Source organism: Hemitrygon akajei, chromosome 17 (assembly GCF_048418815.1).
Source record: "Hemitrygon akajei chromosome 17, sHemAka1.3, whole genome shotgun sequence".
NCBI classification, from domain to species: Eukaryota; Metazoa; Chordata; class Chondrichthyes; order Myliobatiformes; family Dasyatidae; genus Hemitrygon; species Hemitrygon akajei.
In genome coordinates, this window is record NC_133140.1 from 29,781,299 (window position 1) to 29,801,926 (window position 20,628).

General features: G+C 42.7%; 1 protein-coding gene across 4 annotated transcripts in view; it reads left to right on the plus strand.

The window, feature by feature from the left end:
• The first annotated feature begins 929 nt into the window (after nt 1-929).
• The window catches only part of fhod1 (formin homology 2 domain containing 1), a 305,371-nt gene continuing 285,672 nt past the window's right edge, over nt 930-20,628 (plus strand). For 2 of the 4 annotated variants that reach the window (XM_073069862.1, XM_073069863.1), the window contains exon 1: nt 930-1,544. In XM_073069862.1, coding sequence (XP_072925963.1) covers nt 1,380-1,544 — 165 coding nt within the window. In that variant the 5' untranslated portion in view covers nt 930-1,379. The remainder of the gene's footprint in view (nt 1,545-20,628) is intronic. The other 2 variants (XM_073069864.1, XM_073069865.1) reach the window with 1 other exon arrangement.

A 20,628-nucleotide genomic window follows, 5' to 3' on the forward strand; every position in this document is an offset into this window, starting at 1 on the left:
GAAACTAGGTTCACTTTATTATATATCTCCAGAATTTTCACGGAAAAGTTTTAAACATCACATTTCATTTTAAGTTAAGCAGTTTGAAATCTAAATTCTGTGATAAATGCCAGTTTGAATTCCAATTATTCAAAGGTTTGGTGAGCCATTGCTTGTAACCCTTACATTTATTTTTATAGTCGGACAGTAGGACCTGGAGATCTTGATGCTCTTTTGGACTCCTCTCCTACAAAAAGATTTATATAGATTGAAGATTCACCAGACTGATCCCTGAGATAACAAGGCAATAGTATGAGATGATATTTATTCACTGGAGTTGAGAAGAATGAGAAGAGATCTCATTCAATGGTCCAAAATTCTGATAGGCCTTGACAGACTGGCCATTTCCCTGGCTCTGGATTCCAGTACATACTGGTGGTCAGCGTCTCAACATACAGGGCAAGATATTTAGGACCGTGCTGAAATTTACTCTCGGAGGATGGTTCTCCACTCAAAGTCATTGAATATGATTAAGGAGATGGATACATTGGGTAGACAAACTACATGAAAGATTAGGGAAACCTAGCAGGAATGTTGTATTGGGATATTGGATTATTAGAGATCATGTTGAATGGTGGAGGAGACTTGCAGCATTTTGCGTTTGCCATTTACCTTCTCTTATTTTTCACTATTTTTTATGACCAGTTATATCTACAGAGGTGAGGCAAAATACCCCAAACAAGAGATGCCCAAAGCATTATCCTGATACAAAAGGGGACATAATTAATGATTTAAAAAAACAAATCACATTGATGTAAAATAAGCAAAACAACAGCGTTCCTTCGGTAGAAACTAGTCAATACTCATATGTGTTTAAAGGTTCAAAGGGTGATTTGGCAAGCTTGTTATGTACAAATGACACGCCAGGATACACTGTGCCATTTGGAAAGCTTCTGACTCAAGATGTAACACCGCCACATGTGACACTGCAGCGCTTACATGCAGACAAATAGGACTCCTGCAATCTCCCGAGGGAAATTCTTCGAATCGCTCCGCTGCCCGTGATTCATTCTCAGTTCATCTTGCGCAGGAGGTTACTGCAATGTCTTTTTTAAAAAAAATTCAGACGCAGTTGTCACAATAACACCGTCAAGAGAAGAAATTTAAAAATAACATCTTGCAGGTTGCTGAAGGCGAAAGATTAAGCGAGCGGCAGACGGGTCGGGACACTTGTGCCCTTTTAAGCTTCGGGCTGACTCACTTCACTTCCTGGTTGCGTCGGAGCCGGAGAACAACATCTGGCGCTGGCGACACGGGATGCGAGCACGGCAGCCGTAGCCGGCTTCTCTGGATCTGGGGCTCAGTCACCGTGTGAGGGACGAGGCCCCCGAACGGCTGCCATGGCGACCGTAGCGTGCAGGGTCCAGTTTCTGGATGACGTGGACCCGTTCGTTTGCACCAACTTCCCCGAGCCCAGGAGACCGCCGGTTTACAACCTGTACGAAGCCATCCCCCTCATCGCGCAAGTGGCAGGCGTTCACAGGCTGCTGGATGCCCCGCTCAAGGTGAGTGCCTTCCCCCTTGCCTGCGGCGGGAAGCGTCCTAGCCGCTGCCTCTCCAGTTTTAAAACAAACTTTATCTTGTACGTCTCCCTACCGACTCCAGTACTTACTTGCCTTTCTTCCCTCAGGTGTGGGGGCTGGGGGAGGGGCTGTCCCCAGCTCTCATTAAGGTCTCTCCCGCTGTCATCCCCAGAATAGAGGGGGGAATAAAACACCACTTGCAGCCCATAAAAATTATTTCAGATTAGTCATCAGTTCAGAATTTCATAAACGACTTCCTCTTTTTGATACTAAGTACTTTTTAGAATAATACTGCTCACATTACGCCCAATAAAGGGGCATTGCCCGTCCCCTCGCAGGCATTTTGAATGGTTCAAACACACAATTATCTTTTCAAAGGTGCCAACAGGCAGCGACCCTGAAACTATTCACGGTGCAATCTTCTGGCAAACGTGATGGACCACAATTACTCTCACGGGCCCCATGTTGGAATGCATGGCTTTGTTGTGACTTTGGCACACGCAGAATCGGGATGGCTGGAGTTTAATGGTCGGCACTATGGTGATAGTCGGAACTGCCTCATTGTGATACTGTTGGCAAATTGTTTTCACTGCAGAAACGATGGCATTTCAAGCCCTGTGTGGGTTGAGTTCCAGTGAACTCAGCTCCATCCATCTGCAGATGCTGGAAATCCGAGCAACACACACAAAATGCTGGAGGAACTCAGCAGGCCAGGCAGCATCTATGGAAAAGAGTAGAGTTGACGTTTCCGGCAGGAACCCTTTGGCAGGGCTGAAGAAAAAAAGCTGGGGAGTAGATTTAAAAGGTGGGGGGAGAGAGGGAGAGAAACACAAGGTGATAGGTGAAACTTGGAGGGGGAAGTATGAAGTAAAGAGCTAGGAAGTTGATTGGTGAAAGAGACAGAAGGCCATGGTAGGAAGAAAAAGGTGGGGGGGGGGGGGAGAGCACCAGAGGGAGGAGATGGGTGGGCAAGGAGATAAGGTGAGGGAGGGGAAAAGAGGATGGGAAGTGGTGAAGGAGGGGGGTGGGAGGTAAGCTTCCGGTAACAAGAAATCGATGTTCATGCCACCAGATTGGAGGCTACCCAAATGGAATACAAGGTGTTGTTCCTCCAATCTAAGTGTGACCTCTTCACGACAGTGGAGGAGGCCATGGATGGACATATGGGAATGGGAAGTGGAATTAAAATGGGCGACCACTGGGAGATCCCGCTTGTTCTGGCAGATGGAGCGTAGATGCTCGGCAAAGCTGTCTCCCAATCTACGGCGGGTCTCACGAATATACAAGGGGCCACACTGGGAGCACCGGACACAGTAGATGACCCCAAACAGACTCACGGTGAAGTGTCGCCTCACCTGGAAGGATTGTTTCGGGCCCTGAGTGGTAGTGAGGGAGGAGGTGCTGGGCCAGGTGCAGCATGTGTAACATCAGACAATGTAGTTTGTGTGTAGATTTTTATTTACTCTGTTGTATTTCTTTGTTCTGCTGTGAATGTCTACAAGAAAATGAATCTCAGGGTAGTACAATATATGGTGACGTACACGGACTTTGATAATAAATTTACTTTGAACATTTGGATGATTGCTAACAAGCCGAACTTTTTTTCGGTGTCGATCTTGCTTATCTGCCTCCCTGAGCATTGTGGCTGACATTTAACAGTCCTGTGAGGTAATAAGTGACTCTGTGGACTGAAATCATGGGATGAATCAGAGTAAATACTCCACCCTCTTGGGGAAACAAAAGACACCCAGAGATGGGGAAGGGCTTTATCTTAGACCACAAAGCATAGGAACAGAATTAGGCCACTTGGCCCATTGAGTCTGCTCCACCATTCCATCATGGCAGATTCATTATCCCTCTAAACTTCATTCTTCTGCCTTTGACATCCTGACTAATAAAGAACCTTACAGTCTCAGAATTCCACAGATTCGTCACCCTCTGGGCAAAAAAAAAACCAACTCCTCCTCATCGCTGTTCTAAATGGGCGTCCCTCTATTCTGATTCATCCACTTTTTCTATCTACGCCTTTCAAAATTTGATAGGTTTCAATGAGATTTTACCTCCTTGCCTCTTCTAAACTCCAGTGAGCACAGATCCAGAGCCATCGAACATTCCTCATACATTAACCCTTACAATCCTGGAATAATTCTCCTCTGACCCTCTCCACTGCCAGCACATCTTTTCTTCAATAAGGGGCCCTATAGTGCTCACAGTACACCAAGTGCAGTGTGACCAATGCTTTCTAAAGCCTCAGCATTTTATCCTTGCTCTTGTGTTCTAATCCTTTCAAAATGATTGCTAACTTTACATTTGCCTACATTACCACTGACACAGCCTGTAAGTTTTAAGGATTCCTGCACAGTGACTCCCAAGTCTCTTTGCACTTAAGATTTTTGAATTTTCTCTGTTTAGAAAATAGTCTACACCTTTATCTCTTCTAACAAAGTGCATGACCATACACTTCCCTACACTATGTTCCATCTGCCATGTCTTTGCCCATTTTCCCAATCTGTCTCAGTCTTTCTGCAGACTCCGTGCTTCCTCAACACTATCTGCTCTTCCACCTATCGTCGCATCTTCTGAAAACTTGGCTACAAAGCCATCAATTCTGTCATGCAAAGCACCAATATCGACCCCTGCAGAATCCTTTGCCTTTTGCCAGTAAGCCAATCTTCTGCCCATGCTAGTACCGTTCCTGAAATATCATGGGCTCTTACCTTGTTAAGCAGGCTCGTGCACAGAACCTTCTCAGAGGCTTTTGAAAATCCAAGTAAACGACATCTATTTGCTCCCCTTTGTTTACCCTGCCTGTTATTTCCTCGAAGAATTCTAACAGATTTGTCCAGCAAGATTTCCTCTTAAGGAAACCATGTTGACTTTGGCCTACTTTATCATGTACCTCCAAATACCCAGAAACCTCATCTGTAATAGTGGACTCCAACATCTTCCCAACCACTGAATTCAGGCTAACTGGCCTATAATTTCCTTTCTTCTGCCTCCCGCCCGAGAGTTCAGGCTTCAGATCATAGATGGGTGACCACCAGAAGAAGTGAGGGGAGTAAGCACAGTGCAGGGTTCCCCTGTGGCCATTCCCCTCAGGTGGGGGTGGAGGTAGATGGCACAGTAGCAGCAGCAGCCAGGCCAAGCCACTGTGGCTGGCTCTGAGTCTCAGCAGGGAAGGGTAAAGTCAGGTAGTGCAATAGCAACAGGAGTCTCGATAGTCCAGGAGTGGCTGCAGAAGATTCTCAAGAGGGAGAGTGAGCGTACAGAGGTTGCGGTGCACATTGGTACCAATGAAATGGGTAGAAAGGGGAAGAGGTCCTTCATAGGGAGTTGAGGAAGGATGGCAATACTGAGTCACTTCTCATTGCTACTTACCCATTATAAAAAGATGAAGTACATATTTTTGTCACAATGCTAATTACTACATCCTCAGTTTGTTTTTACTTGTAATTTAGTATCTGATCTTGCTTGCTCTCTGACCAATGACTCTTACATTAGTTCTCTTTTTAATAATTCCCATACCCTTCTGTAGCTACTGTGTAAACTGTGCGCACACTCTGTACACTAAATTATGAATTGCATATTGCTTTACTGAGAAGTGGTTTCTGTATTCCACTGATGCAAGATGTTACCTATATCCTGAACAGGACGGCAGTAGTTCTGAATTTGCCCAGCGAGGAGACCCTCGGCTTTCATGCAGTTGTATTCACTGCAAAGTCAGCTAGGCCCTTTAAACTTTTAATGTTGGAAGAGAGTTGACTGCCTTTTGGTAGTTAGAGGCCAAAGGACATGTGTTTAATCTTCCGTGCAAACAGTAACTGAAAATGCATGTGGAGTGAGTTGCTGAGAGTACCTACCTCTGAACAAGTACTTGCCATGAAGGCTTTCAACCAAGTTTTACTGGAAAATACCTAGAGCCTGTCATCAAACTAATTCTGTTAGTAAAATAAAAGCATGTTGGTACATTTTCAGCAATTTATTCTGAAAATTAATCAAGGTTGTAGTGTATGTTGCACCATGTGCTTTGGGTTACAGTGTAGATGTGCAAGTCTGGAGAACTTGGTATCTCAGTACTAGAATGGAATATTTTTGAGTCAATTAGCAGTAAAAGGATTTAGAAGTTCTCTATTCTGCTTATACAGCCTGTGGGAAATTGAATTATTTGAGGCAGGAAGTTTCACTGCAGCCTTTGGTCAGGCTAAGTTAGATAGTACAAGTACAATTGGTATCTTTGGCTAAAAATGAATGACTCAAACATTCTTCAGGCCTGTGTCCTGAAATGTTGAAGAAATTAAAACATTAATTTTTTTTGTCTATATACACTGAAGTACTAGCACTGAGGAAACTCATTCAAAAGGAAGTAAATGACACTGTATTTGCCCATCTACCTTGCAGCTATTCCAATCCATTCAAATACGTGGGGCTTTCGATCCTGTGCTTGAGCAAGGCTAGCACAGATGGAGTGAGCACATTTCATCGTGCTGCTGCCAGGGAGTGCCATCAGTTTTGGAATTGATGGAATTCCCCAGCAGCCGCTCAAAGAAATATTAGATTGCACCTGGGAAGGTGCTGAAGGAGCTTGGTCAGAAAGTTTGCCAGCTGTAGTTATTGTGCTAGAACCATGGCAACAAGGGAAAAGGTACTTTTAGGTCTGTGAAGCAATTGGAGATAATCCTGTGTGTTCTAAATGACACTAGAGAAATGCATGCAGTTTTTTAATGTATGCCATTATACACTCCAGCCTCAAGGATACCTTCAGCGATGCTTTTAGAAAGCAGCATCCATCATTAAGGACCCTCATTACCCAGGTCATGCCATCTTCTCATTACTGTGATCAGAGAGGAAGTACAGCAGCCTGAGGATGCACACTCAGTGTTTTAGGCACAGCTTCTTTCCCTCCGCCATCAGATTTCTAAATAGACGATGAACCCAAGAACACTTCCTCACTATTTTTGCAATACTTATTTAAATTTTTATACAGTCCTTATTTGTTATTATATTTAATAGCATATCTTGTGTTCTGCACTGTACTGCCACCACAAAGCGATAAGTTTCACAACATATATCAGTGATAATAAATCTGATTCTGATGGTTTAGTTTCAATTATAATTTTATTCGGAGGATCAAATGTTTCTGATTCTAACCCTAAAAACTGAATATGATCTGCAACTTAGTGGGACTATGGTAGGTCTAGACAAGTGTAGCGTAGTAAATAGGAGAATAAAATGGACAGAGCACATCTTCCTTACAGAACTTGGAATTGGTGAGGGGGAGGGGTCGAGCAGTTTTAGTCATCAACCATTATTGAGCAATTAAGCAAGTAAACATTTTGTTGAATTATGCCTGAAAGAGGGAAAAAATGCAAGACGGTCACTATAACATCAAATAAAGAATTTAAGGAATTTTTCAGAGAGAATGGTGGGAATGTGGATGAAGCTGAGAGCATTGATGCATTTCAGGTGATGCTTATGATGGGGACCGGGCAATAGAAGGCTATTGGGCCTGGGTGAGAAGTAGATTGTGGGGGTGGTGGCAGATGAAATGCGTGTAGTATAAACCCCTCACACACATGATTTCAATGCTTAGTTTGTGTGTAATTCTATGCTGTTAGTGAGAGGCAGGCATGCTGAGAATATATTGCGTTCTGTTGAGATCACATGTTGAACTCTAATTATAGTTCCGGTCACCAGGATGTAATGGAGGCTTTGAAGTACTTTTCCACATAAGGGGTGGTGAGCATTTAGCATGCTTTGCCCAACAGGGTGGTGGGGGCTAGTTATATTATGGCTTTCAAAACAAAATTGGACTGGTGCTTTGCTCCTGCAAAGTGGAGTCACAGCATGGAACATGCAACAGGAGGAGGCTGCTTGAATCTGTCGTCCCAACTGGGCTCCTCCTGTGCTTTTGTATGCTGGAGCCAGTGCATAGCAAATTAATCCAAATCAAAGCAAATCACTTTACTGCATGAGGGAAACCTTTAGTTTGTCAATATAAAGCAGAGAAAGAGTTGCATTCATGACATGTACCTTATGCAACATCGTGACTTTGTGAAGAGCCAAATCCCTTCCCTTCCTGCAGGGTGTGAATGGTAGTTTTGCATGATCAAGCAGGAGCAGAGAGACCAACTGACTTGCCACACACTGTACATACACACACACAAACACAGGCTGAGCTGTTTTGCTGCCTCATTTACACCATCTAACCTATGTTCCCATTCATTTCTTTCAGGGGTTTCAATTCAATTGCATGCAGTATTATCATTTCTTTATTATTTCTGTACTTTAGTAATATTTCATTAAAATAGTAAACTTTTTTGTGGCGCATTCAGAAACTCCTGTGGCCGCCAGTTTCTTGTTTTTTTACTTGTAGCCCCTATGAAATCCGGCATGGACCCCTTTGGGTGGGCCACATAGCCCACATTGAGAACCACTGGTTTATATCATTAAAACCAAAGGGATTAGGTCCTGTCTTTTGTACTGTCTTTGCTGCAAAGATAGGCCATTGCGAATGTCAGAAGGATTGTCAGGATACATAAAAAAATACTCTCTGGGGCGAGACTAGATTGAAGGGAGCATCTATGAAAATGCCTAAATGTATTCGTCCAGGCAGGAGGAAGAAAATGAATGAAAGTCAGAATATCAAACGAAACAGCAGTGATTTGATACAAACGTCTTGAAACGATCCTCTCACTGACTGCAGCAGCATCAGATGGAGTAGGGCAGCTCTGGGAGTGGTGTGTGACTGCTGGCACGGTGTATTGACCCTTGGCCCCAGAGGAACGTTGTTTTGTTTGGTTGTATTCCTGTGTATGGTTCAATGACAATTGAACTTGAAAATGAGTTTCTCACTGATTGTTACTTCAGTCATTAATTTTGCTGTTTTATTTTAAGCTTTTGTTCTTTGAATAATAAATAATGTGATTATTTATTGTTCAAAAATAATCTGGAATGACCTTGTAGCCACCTGCAGCAGATATACCAAGTAAGTTAGACACACACATTATATTTAGATGTTTGGCTCAAGTACAGAAAATGCCATTGGATATCATGGTTAAGTCACTTCTTTTAAAGGTGTAACTCTTGGTTGTGCAATTTGGTAGATTAATACATGATTCTTAAATGGGATCTGGTTTAAGACCGAAATGGAGCAATGGCAAAAATGATAAGAGTTTATCTTCAATTTAGAACAATCATTGTAAATGATGTGACAAAATTCAGTGCATTAAACAAATTGTCAAATAGTTTCAGTTAAAAGATGTACAGGAATGTATCTAAGGATTTTTAATGAGTCCTATGTATCAAATCGGGCACCTCTTCTGTAAAAATATTCAGCCCCAAACCCTTTGTTCACATAAAGAAGTATTACAACCAGAGATTTTGATCAATTTAACGGATAATTTTTATTTGTGAATCATGTGCTTCCTTTTTCACAGTAGAGCCCAAAAAACAAGGAAGATTATAAAGCATGAAAAACTTAACTCAAAAACTGAAATGTCTGCAGTTCAAAAGTATTCACCCCCCCCCCCCTTTGCTCAATACTTACTGAGTCACTTCTCAAAACTATTTTAGCCAGTGTTCTTTTTCGGATAAGTCTCTATTAGCTTTGCACAACACGATGGAGCAAGATTTTCCCATTCCTCCTTGCAAAATTGCTCAAGCTGTGCCAGGTTAGTTGGGGGAGTAGTAGTGGACAGGAATCTTGAGGTCTTGCCAGAGATGTCCAATTGGGTTAAGGTCTGGACTCTGACTGGGCCACTTAAGGACATCAATTTTCTACATTTGAAGCCACTCCATAGTTGCTTTGGCAGTCAGTGTGCTTTGGTTCGTAGTCCTGCTGAAAGATGAGCTTCCTCCCCAGTTTAAGCTATCTGGCCGAGGCTAACAGGTTTTTATCTAGGAGCTTCCTGTATTTAGCTACATTCATCTTCCCATCAATCCTGATCAGATTTTCAGTCCCTGCTGCTGAAAGTCATCTCCATAGCAGGGTGCTACCTCCGACGTACTTTACAGTAGGGATGGTGTTACTCGGCTGACGCACAGAATTAGATTTACACCACACACAGTGCTTAGTGTTAAGGCCAAAAAGTTCCACTTTAGTCTTACCCAGCCACAAGAAAAACTTACACATCTTTACAGTATCTTCTAAGTGATGCTTTGCAAAGTCTTTATGGGCAAGGATATGCTATTTTTAAGCAATGGCTTCTTTCTTGCCACTTTTCCATCGTACCCTTTTTGTGCAGGGCCTTTGAGATTGTGAGGCCATGAATTTCATCTCCAGTTGCAGCCATTGACTTCTGCAGCTCACACAGAGTGGCTGTTGGCATCACAGTAGCCTCTCTTACAAGTGCCATTCTTCTCCAGCAACTAAGTTCAGAGCTAGGTAGTCCGGCTGTGATTTCATAGTTTTTCCATTTTTTCACAATGGACTGTACTGAGCTCCAAGATATATTCAGTGCCTTTGAGATGTTCTTGTACTCTTCTCCAGACTTGTGCTTTTCCGTTTCCCTGACTTAGCTTCAGTGCCCTTTTGTCTTCATTTTGGCTTGGTCTGTTGAAGATCTACCATACTGTTGGACCTCACGGAAAGCGGGGGGGGGGGGGGGGGGGCGGGGTCTTTATTCAGGTGATCCTCCAATTTTCTCCATCAACAAATTGGGTGAGTTAGTAAGGTAATTACAGTATTGCACCTGATGAAAGTTAAATTTTTTAGTCAATTGTTGACAGGTTTTGGAATTTTTCTTTTGATTTGACATGATGCAAAATGTTTTGTAGATTGGCTCAAAACTCTACTGCAATATATTTTAAATTCAGAAAATGGACAGGAAAATGTGAAAATAGTTGTGGGGGCTGAATACCTTTTCAAGTTGTTCCTTCCCATACCTAGTATTTTAATTTATGCGCAGTGATAGTACTTGATTCAGGGCTTCTTCTCTCCCAAGCTAATGTTTAATTTGTGCATTGTGTAAAATTTTATCTGTAAACATTGCTTGTTAACATAGTCCAGTTTTTCATTGAAAGTTAGTTAATAAGTCCATCTCCTCTCCTTGTCTAGGCCGCTGACAGTAGCTTGCCAGAGTTCTCAGTCCTGGGCCAGTTGAAGTTCAAAGTAAATTTATTCTCAAAGTACGTGCATGTCACCAGATACAACCTTGTGGTTGGTTTTCTTGCGTCATACTCAGTAAATCCAAGAACATAATAGAATCAATGAAAGACTGCAACCACCAGGGTGGACAAACAACCAATGTGTAGAAGACAACAAACTATGCAAATACAAAATAGAAAATAATAATCATAAATAAACAATAAATATCAAGAATATGAGGTGAAGAGACCTTGACAGTAAGTGCATAGATCATGGGAACAGTTCAATGATCGGGCAAGTGAAGTTGAAGGAAGTTAACCCACTGTTCAAGAACCTGATGGTTGAGGGGGAATAACTGTTCCTGAACCTGGTAGTGTGAGTCCTGAGGTTCTCGTACCTTCTTAATGGCAGCATCGAGAGGAGAGCATGACCAGGGTGATGAGGGTTCTTGATGATGGATGCTGCTTTCCTGCTCTTGCACTCCATGTAATGTGCTGAATGGAGGGGAGAACTTTACCCATGATGGACTGAGCCATATTCATACCTTTGTAGGAGTTTCCATTCAGGGGCATTGGTCTTCCAAATTGTTCTCAGGTGTAGCTGGTGTTCTTGATGTATCCTTCCTCTCCCAGGGATGAGGTCTTTGGGGGCTTCTATTGGCATTTTGGTGGCACTAGGTTTTTATGAGATGGGGTTGCTAGCCCCATGCTCAACCCTCTTGCTTTTGCAGCTGAGTTTGGAACTGTCCATAACGGCGTTCAAAGTTAGTTAGGTCTTTGGGAAAATATTAAAAGTTTTGCACAAAACCATGAATTCACATTGTAATGTTGAATATTTAGATGTAGGATTTTAATTCAGTTTTGAACCAGCACCTAATTTTTAGTCATTTGTGAAAGCTCATGCTAAAATTGTAGTTCTTCCTCTACTTCTAAGAAAGACTAAAATTAAATAAAATAGCTTGATTATCATTTGTTCAAGACCACCTTTTATTCATACATCAGCAAAGATTCTTACCATTGTTACTTCGAGGAAAACTAAAGTCTCTCACAATCCAATTGTAAGATTTCTTGTCCTCTTAGAGCTGTTACAAAATGTCACAAATGTTATCAGAGCATCTGTAACATCCATCTGTATTCTTACAGTCTCTTATTTCCCTTCACAGTCCAATCACAATCATGAAGCTGAACAAGTTTAACTAGTATTTAATTATTCCTCGCAATCTCCTTCTCTTCACAGACAGTATTATCCTTCTCTACTGTAAGAAAGAATGATCTAACAGGCCCATACTAATTAAGTAACTTTAGCTGTCATTTGTCTTTTGTCACAGAATGTCCTCAGGAAGCCATTTAATGTTTTCTGTTATTGTTATGTAGTGCGCTGTTACGCCGTGTGGCCTATTGCGTCACATTCCCAATTTAGCTGAATTGAAGAAAGTAAAATACATAATGAAAATATACAGTTAGGTGAAGAATATCATTGCACTGATAAAATTATTCTAAAATGTGCTACTACAATGAAGCATCTGTCGATTTGTGAAACTTGGGTCTCAAGTTTTTTTAAAAAGTCCATTCCAAAGTTGCAAGAGCAGAGTTGGCTACGGTATATGGAAAAGTAGATCAACAAGTAGGTGTAGCAGTTGACATTTAAGGAAATAATTATCAGCAAAGATATTGAGTAATAAAGACTATGGGAATGTTAACACATCTGTATCTAACTATAGAAGGTAAGGGTGATGTCAAAAGGAAAAGAAAAAAAGTATATCACACAGCAAGGATTAGTGTGCTGAGGTGATTTTAGAAAATAGCAAAGGATGACCAATAAAAAAGAAAATAGATTTTGAAAGTAGATTAGTACAAAAGATAACACAAAGTCCGTAAGTGGTTTGAAATAAATGAAAAAGGACTAGAATTCCTAAAAGGATAAAACTGGGAAATTAATAATAGGATATCAAGGAATATCCTGCCTGGCTTTTGATAGAAGACATTGAGACCATTACTGCAGTGATGTAAAATTTAAGGACTAAGTGACAACTGTCACCAGTGAAAAGATACTGGTTAAACTACTAGGGCAAGAGGCAGACAAGTCCACTTGCTGTTGAGGTGATAAATGCATTATCTGAGATCTTCCCAAGTTCCTTTGATTCTGGAAAGATCCCAGTGAATCGGGTAAAGATTGGGAGAGAGACAGAAAACAGGAACCTATAGGTCCATTAGCCTATTGGTTGAATTAATGCTGGATTGTTATGAACGTAGAATTGGCTGGACAGTCAGAAAATCATACTATAATCAAGTAGCGTCAACATGATTTTATGAAAGGGAGATCATGCTGATAAATTTGCTAGAGTTCTTTGAGGATGTAACATACAGGCTGCACAAGTTCAAATTCAGTTATCATTCAACCACACATGTACACAGCTAAATGAAAGTGTTCCTCCGGGGTCAATGTGCAAAACACAGTGCACACAGTCACAAAAAGCACATAGAACACAGTTAGCAGAAATCCCTGAGTGGTATCGCCTGAAGATGATGGTGCATGGGATGTTGTCCTGGAGCCATGTTTCTGCAGGAACAAGTACATAGCATTGTCTCATCTCCCACAACCACAGCCAAAGGTATTAATATTGAAGTAGTAAAATGGATTCAACAGTGGCTGGATGGGAGATTCCAGAGAGTGGTGGTGGATAACTGTTTGTCAGGTTGGAGGCCGGTGACCAGTGGTGTGCCTCAGGGATCTGTACTGGGTCCAATGTTGTTTGTCATATACATTAATGATCTGGATGATGGGGTGGTAAATTGGATTAGTAAGTATGTAGATGATACTAAGGTAGGTGGCGTTGTAGATAATGAAGTAGGTTTTCAAAGTTTGCAGAGAGATTTAGGCCAGTTAGAAGATTGGGCTGAATGATGGCAGATGGAGTTTAATGCTGATAAATGTGAGGTGCTACATTTTGGTAGGAATAATCCAAATAGGACATACATGGTAAATGGTAGGGCATTGAAGAATGCAGAAGAACAGAGTGATCTAGGAATAATGGTGCATAGTTCCCTGAAGGTGGAATCTCATGTGGATAGGGCGGTGAAGAAAGCTTTTGGTATGTTGGCCTTTATAAATCAGAGCATTGAGTATAGGAGTTGGGATGTAATGTTAAAATTGTACAAGGCATTGGTAAGGCCGAATTTGGAGTATTGTGTACAGTTCTGGTCACCGAATTATAGGAAAGATGTCAACAAAATAGAGAGAGTACAGAGAAGATTTACTAGAATGTTACCTGGGTTTCAGCACCTAAGTTACAGGGAAAGGTTGAACAAGTTAGGTCTTTATTCTTTGGAGCGTAGAAGGTTGAGGGGGGACTTGATAGAGGTATTTAAAATTATGAGGGGGATAGATAGAGTTGATGTGGATAGGCTTTTTCCATTGAGAGTAGGGGAGATTCAAACAAGAGGACATGAGTTGAGAGTTAGGGGGCAAAAGTTTAAGGGTAACACGAGGGAATTTCTTTACTCAGAGAGTGGTAGCTGTGTGGAACGAGCTTCCAGTAGAAGTAGTAGAGGCAGGTTCGGTATTGTCATTTAAAGTAAAATTTGATAGGTATATCAGGAAAGGAATGGAGGGTTATGGGCTGAGTGTGGGTCAGTGGGACTAGGTGAGAGTAAGCATTCGGCACGGACTAGAAGGGCCGAGATGGCCTGTTTCCGTGCTGTAATTGCTCTGTGGTTATATGGTTATAAAGGCAAATCAGTGGCACTGACAGGAGGGTCCGGCACGGATTTCAGCAAGCCAAGCCAAAGAAAGAAGTAGACACAGTGTATATTGATTTCCAGAAGGCATTTAGTATGGTGCTGAAGAAGGAAAGGTGGCTGCTCAAAAGTTTCCTTTGGTGCCTCATCAAAAGAAAGTGACTTTTTATTTTTAGAAGATTTCTTCCTGGAAGCAATTGTCCAATAAGTCTCATTTCTCAATAAATCCCTATTGAGTGTTTATAAGTATATGTAAGTATTGAATGTTACTGGTATATTAAATCTCAGTGTCAGTTTTAAATGTAAGACACAAAATGCTGGAGGAAAAAAGCAGGTCAGGCAGCATCTATGGAAATGAATAAACAGTTGATGTTTTGGACCAAGGCCCTTCTTCAGAACTGGAAAAGAAGCCAAAGTAAACTAGTGGGGAGGGGAAAAAGGATAGCTGGAACATAATAGGAGAATCCAAGCAGATGGGAATGATAAAGGGCTGGAGAAGGAGGAATCTGATAGGAGAGGGGAGTGGACAAGAGGAGAAAGGGAAGGAGGAGGGAACTCAGGGAGGTGATAGACAGGTGAGAAGAGGTAAGAGGCCAGAATGGGGAATAGAAGAAGAGAGGGGAAGAGAATTTTTTTTATGATAAAAGAGAAATTGATTTTCAGGTTGGAGGCTACCCAGATGGAATATAAGGTATTGCTCCTCCACCCTGAGAGTGGCCACTTTGTGGCATCAGAGGAGGTCATGGACTGACATGTCAGAATGGGAATTGGAATTAAATGTTTGGCCACTGAGAAGTTCTGCTTTTGTTGGATGGAGCGGAGTTACTTGAGAAGATGGCCCCCCAATTTACAATGGATCTCACCAACGTAGAGGAGGCTGCATCAGGAGAACAAGGCATAATAGACAACCCCACGTGACTTGCAGGTGATGAGTTGGCTGATGTGGAAGGACTGCTTGGGGCCCTGACTGGAGGTGAGGGAGGAGGTGAATGGGTAGGTGTAGCACTTCGGCTGCTTGCAAGGATAAGTGCCAGGAGGGAGATTAGTGAGGAGGGATGAAAGGACAAAGGAATCGCGGAGGCAGCAATACCTGCGGAAAGCAGAGAGCTGGGTAAGGTAAAGATTTGTTGGTGGTACGATCCCTTTGAAGAAGGAGGAAGTTGCAAGGGATGATGAATTGGATGCAGAGACTCATGGAATGGTAGGTAAGGACAAGAGGAGCTCTATTACTGTTAAGGTGGTGGGAAGATAGGGTGAGGGTGGATGTCTGGGAATGGAAGCCATTTGAGTGAGAGCAGCATTGATGTGGAGGAAGGGAAACCCCATCCTTTGAAGGAAGAGGACATCTCTGATGCCCTGGAAAGAAAAGCTGCTTCCTGAGAACAAGTACGGTGAGGTGAAGGAGCTGAGAAAAGGGAATAGCATGTTTACAGGAAACAGGGTGGGAAGGGATAACCATGGGAATCAGTAAGTTTATAAAAGATGTCAGTCAGCAGTTTGTCTCCAGAGATGGAGACAGGGATCGAGAAAGGGGAAAGAGGTGTCAGAAATGGACCCAGTAAATTTAAAGGCAGGGTGGTTGTTGACAGAAAAGTTAATGAGATTGATGAGCTCAGCATGGTTGCATGAAGCAGCATAAATGCATTCATCAGTGTAGCAGAGGAAGAGTTGGGAAGCATTACCAGGGAAGGCTTGGAACATGGTCTGTTCTACATAGCCAACAAAGAGGCAGGCATAGCTGGGGCCCATATGTGTGCCAATGGCTACCCCTCAACTCTGAAGTAAGTGGGAGGAGCTGAAGGAGAAGTTGTTAAGGGTGAGGACCGGTTTTGCCAGACGGAAGGGGAGTGGTGGTGGAGGAGAGGAACTGGTTGGTTCTTTCGTTGAGAAAGTGACGAGCTTCTTGGTGGGGGATAGAAGTGTACAGGCACTGAACATCCATGGTGAAAATGAGGCGGTTGGGGCCAGAGAATTAAATTTAATGAGGAGCTCGAGAGCATGAGAAGCGTTGCAGATGTAGGTGGGAAGGGACTGAACCAAGGGATTAAGGTATGAGGACATGAAGTCAGTGGGGCAGGAGCAGGCAGAGACAGTAGGCCCAACCAGAGAGTCAGGTTTCAGGGTCTTGGGGAAGAGGTAGAAGCGAACAGTGTGGGGTATGAGTTTGGTGGCATGGGTGGGTGTTTTCCAGAGCTGATGAGGTCCATGATGGTGTTGGAGACAGTTTTCTGATTGTCTAGAGTGAGGTCCTCTTCAAGGGGTGTCTGAGAGCTGCTGCCTGGCCTCTGTAAGGTAGGCATCAGTCCACCCTCTCTGTCTGCCTGGTAAGTTTGGGATTGGTGCGGAGCGAGTGGAGGGCTGTGCATTCAGAGGGGTAATGTTCTAGGGGAAGAGAAGGGAGGAGGAATATGACCTATTTTTCCAAGGAAATCCCCAGCCAACTAAAAATACCATATTTGCATTTAAAAAGTAAACAGTGGAAGCACTTGGCTCTAATGATGGGTATCGGTCCTGAAACATTATTGGTAATGAGGCACTTTGTTGGTCAGAGTCGACCAGGAACATTGCGTCCCAGCTTCTACGCGATACGCAAGACAATACGCAATCCAGGGCAGTATGATGTGGAGAGCAGGCTGTTGCCCGTGAAGCAGGCTTCCCCTCTTCTTGCAGCTGATGAATCCAAAGGAACGGCAGAGACAGGTTTTGTTTGGTACCAGGAGCATTGCAGGAGTTGCCAGTCAAGATTGAACTCAAGACTGCTTTGGGGACCCCAGGTCCGGATTTTCCCTCAGGGTTTACTTCTGAAGCCTTTCCTGTGAGTGGGTATAGCTGCAAGGCAGAGGAGGTTTGAGATCACGGCTGACGAGCCTCATCTTCCTGAAGCAATTGGTTTTAAGACACCGGTAACCTGCCTTTGCCCTTTCTCCTGTCATTAGTAGCGGTTCCACCGGGTTTAATAGCTAGGCCACATGTGAAGACCAGGAGCCAGAGGCTGTCAGAAGTTATTTGAGATGCAGCACCATTGTGAGCGTTTAATAGGAAGTGGAGCTGATCCCCACTACCACCCCTGGCTATAACAGCCTTTAAGGAACCAGAATTATTGGTAGTATTTTATTATTATCACATGTACCAAGATACAGTGAAAAGCATACTGTTTTACATACTGTTCATACTATTACATAGTAATAAAACTATTACACTAACATAGTAACAAACTATTACACAGTGCATTGATGTAGAATAAGGTAAAACAATAACAATGCAGAATAAAGTGTAAGAGCTACAAAAAGAGTTCAGTATAGGCAAACTATAAAATGCAATATCATAATGAGGTAGATTGTGATGACAAGAGACCTTTTTATCATAGGAGTCCATTCAGGAGTCTGATAATAGCTGGGTAGAAGCTGTCCATGAGGCTGGTGGTCTGTGATTTATCTTTTGAATCTTCTACCCAATGATAGTTGGGAGAAGAGAGAATATCTGGGGTAGGTGGGGTCTTTACTTTACTGAGGCATCGAGAAATGTAGACAGGCCCCGGAGTGGGGGCAGGTTCCTGTAATGTTCTGAGCCATGCCCACAACTCTCTGCAGTTTCTTGAGGTTGTATACAGAAAGGTTGCCATACCAGCCATTATGCATCCAGACAATGCTTCCCTTTAAGCATTGATAACAATTGGTAAGGGTTGACAGGGATATGCCAAATTTCTTTAGCCTCCTGAGGAAGTAGAGGCAGTGGCGGGCTTTTCTAGCTGTGACATCAATGTGGTTTGTCCATGACAGGCTACTGATGATGTTTGCACCTTGAAGCTCTCAACTCCTTCAACCTCAACACTGCTGATGCAGACAGGAGCATTTGCACCAACCTCTTGCTGAAGTCAATGACCACATCTTTTGTTGGCTTTGAGGGAAAGGCTGCTGTCATGACACCAAGATGTGTAGCTCTCTCTCTCCTTCCTCTACTCCAACTCATCGTTGCTTGAGATGCAGTCCACTACAGTGGGATCATTGGCAAACTTGTGGATGGAGTTAGAGCAAAATCTGGCCATGCATTCATCAGAGTATAGGGAGTAGAATAGAAGGGTGAGGATGCAACCTTAATGAGCACCAGTGTTTACATAATCGTGGCTGAGGTATTGCTGCCTGTCCTTACTGAATGTGGTCTGTTGGTCAGAGAGTCAAGGATCCATTTGCAGAGGGAGCCATTAACTCCAGGGTCCAGAGTATGCTGATAAGTTTGCTTACAATAATAGTATCAAATGCAGAACTATAGGCGATAAAAATAGCCTGATTATGGGTACCATGATGTGCACAGGCCCAGGGAGATGGTGTCCAACTTGGACTGTTTGGGCAGTAGACAAATTACAGTGAGCCGAGGTTGTCTGGAGAGCTGGAATTGATGCACTGGTCATTTCATCTCAGATACCACCTAATTTCCAAGATTTTCTGACTCTTATTTTTGGCAGCGGTCACCACAGCACAGTCACAGTGCCATCTTCATATTGAGCATACACACCATAATGAAACATGATAAAGTGTTTGTGCCACTCTCAGCAGGCACCTTGGTACACTAGAGAGATACCACCAACGCTGTCTCTGCAAAAGTCTCTAAATATGCTGGAAAGATAAGTGAACCAAATTCAGCATCCTTGGCCCTCGACCAATCAAAGTCTAGAAGGAACATTTGGACATTATTAAGAACCTTGAGTTCATACATTGGGAGGACAGTGAAGCCCAACACGAATGTTGGAATGAGCAGTGCATCTGTGCATCAATGCATCAGTGCATCATGAACAACACACTTTCCCACCCCAGTTGTAATATCTGTAGAATCAAGAGATAAAACTTTTCATGTAAGGTACTTTTGGATTACGCCTTTCTCCCCTTTCCCCATGTGTCAAAATTCTCTCTACTTCAACTTGTCTTCAGATTTGAGTTTTGGAGTCACAGAGGCACATGGCACAGCAACAGGCCCTTTCATCTACCGTACTTCCTCTGGCACTTCATTTTATTTGTTGTGTTTTAGTATTATTTATTGCTGCCGATGAGAACTTAGCATTTTAAAGAAACTTAAATGGCTGACAATTCTTTGCAATAATGTTTCTTGCAGTCCTGAAGTTCTTTTAATTATAGGCTTGTACATTTGGTCAGGACTGTGGTTAAATCAACTATTGATGCTTTTTACTTTGCCTTAAGACAAGGGGAAAGATCAGTGTAAATCACTTCAGTTGTGGCTGCACTTAACTAGCTACATGTTAGCATCATTTTGCATAAACAGGATCTGAGGCAGAGTATTGTGCACCAGCACCACATACCTTTCGTGCTGTCTAAACCATGCAGGAAGTGAAAGTTTAGAAGGGAAATTTTGCAGAGCAGTACTTTTAAAAATTGAGCAGCTACTTTTGCAGCAGTTTGCCACATAATGATATGAAGTTGCATTACTTTGTTAAATTTTGAGTTTAAGATCTGTAAATTATCTCTCCATCATACTCGGGTATGTCAGTATCTTGCCTTACCGGTTTTTGTTCTGCAGTTGCTGAAATTCCAACATAGAAGTCCAGTGCCTTGTATAGCCTCAGCATTACATCCTTGCTTTATATTCTAGTCCTCTAGATATGAATGCTAACATTATTGTATTTGGCTTCCTTACTACCAACTCAACTTGTAAGTTAACCTTTAGGGAATCCTACATGAGGTCTCCCAAGTCCATCTTTGCCTATGATTTCTGAATTCAGAAGAGTCTATACCTTATTTATTGTACCAGTTCATGACCATACACTTCCTTACAGTGTATTCCATCTACCACTTCTTTGCCCATTCTCCCAATCTAAGTTCTTCTGCAGACTTAACGTATCTTTTTGCCATCCAACTTGGCTGCAAAGCCATCAGTTTTATCATCTAGACCAGGGGTGTCAAACTCATTTTAGGTCACGGGCCGGATTGAGCAAAATGCAGCTTCATGCGGGCCGGATCAGTCGGACGCGTGTGAACGCAGCTTTCGTTGCCTCCGTTTTTTCAGCCTGCTCTCATGTGTCTCAGTCTCTGCTATAACTACAAAGTGTTTCACTTTACAAATTCAGTTTCTTATGAAGAAGACTGCCGAATAAACACTAAAAACCCTGAAAACCTGGTATCTGAATAAACTCAGCATTAGCCATATCATACGCCATAGGCGCTTCGATTACTGGGGCCAGCTTTAATAGTAATTAGATATTATCTCGCGGGCCAAAGATAATTCCACCGCGGGC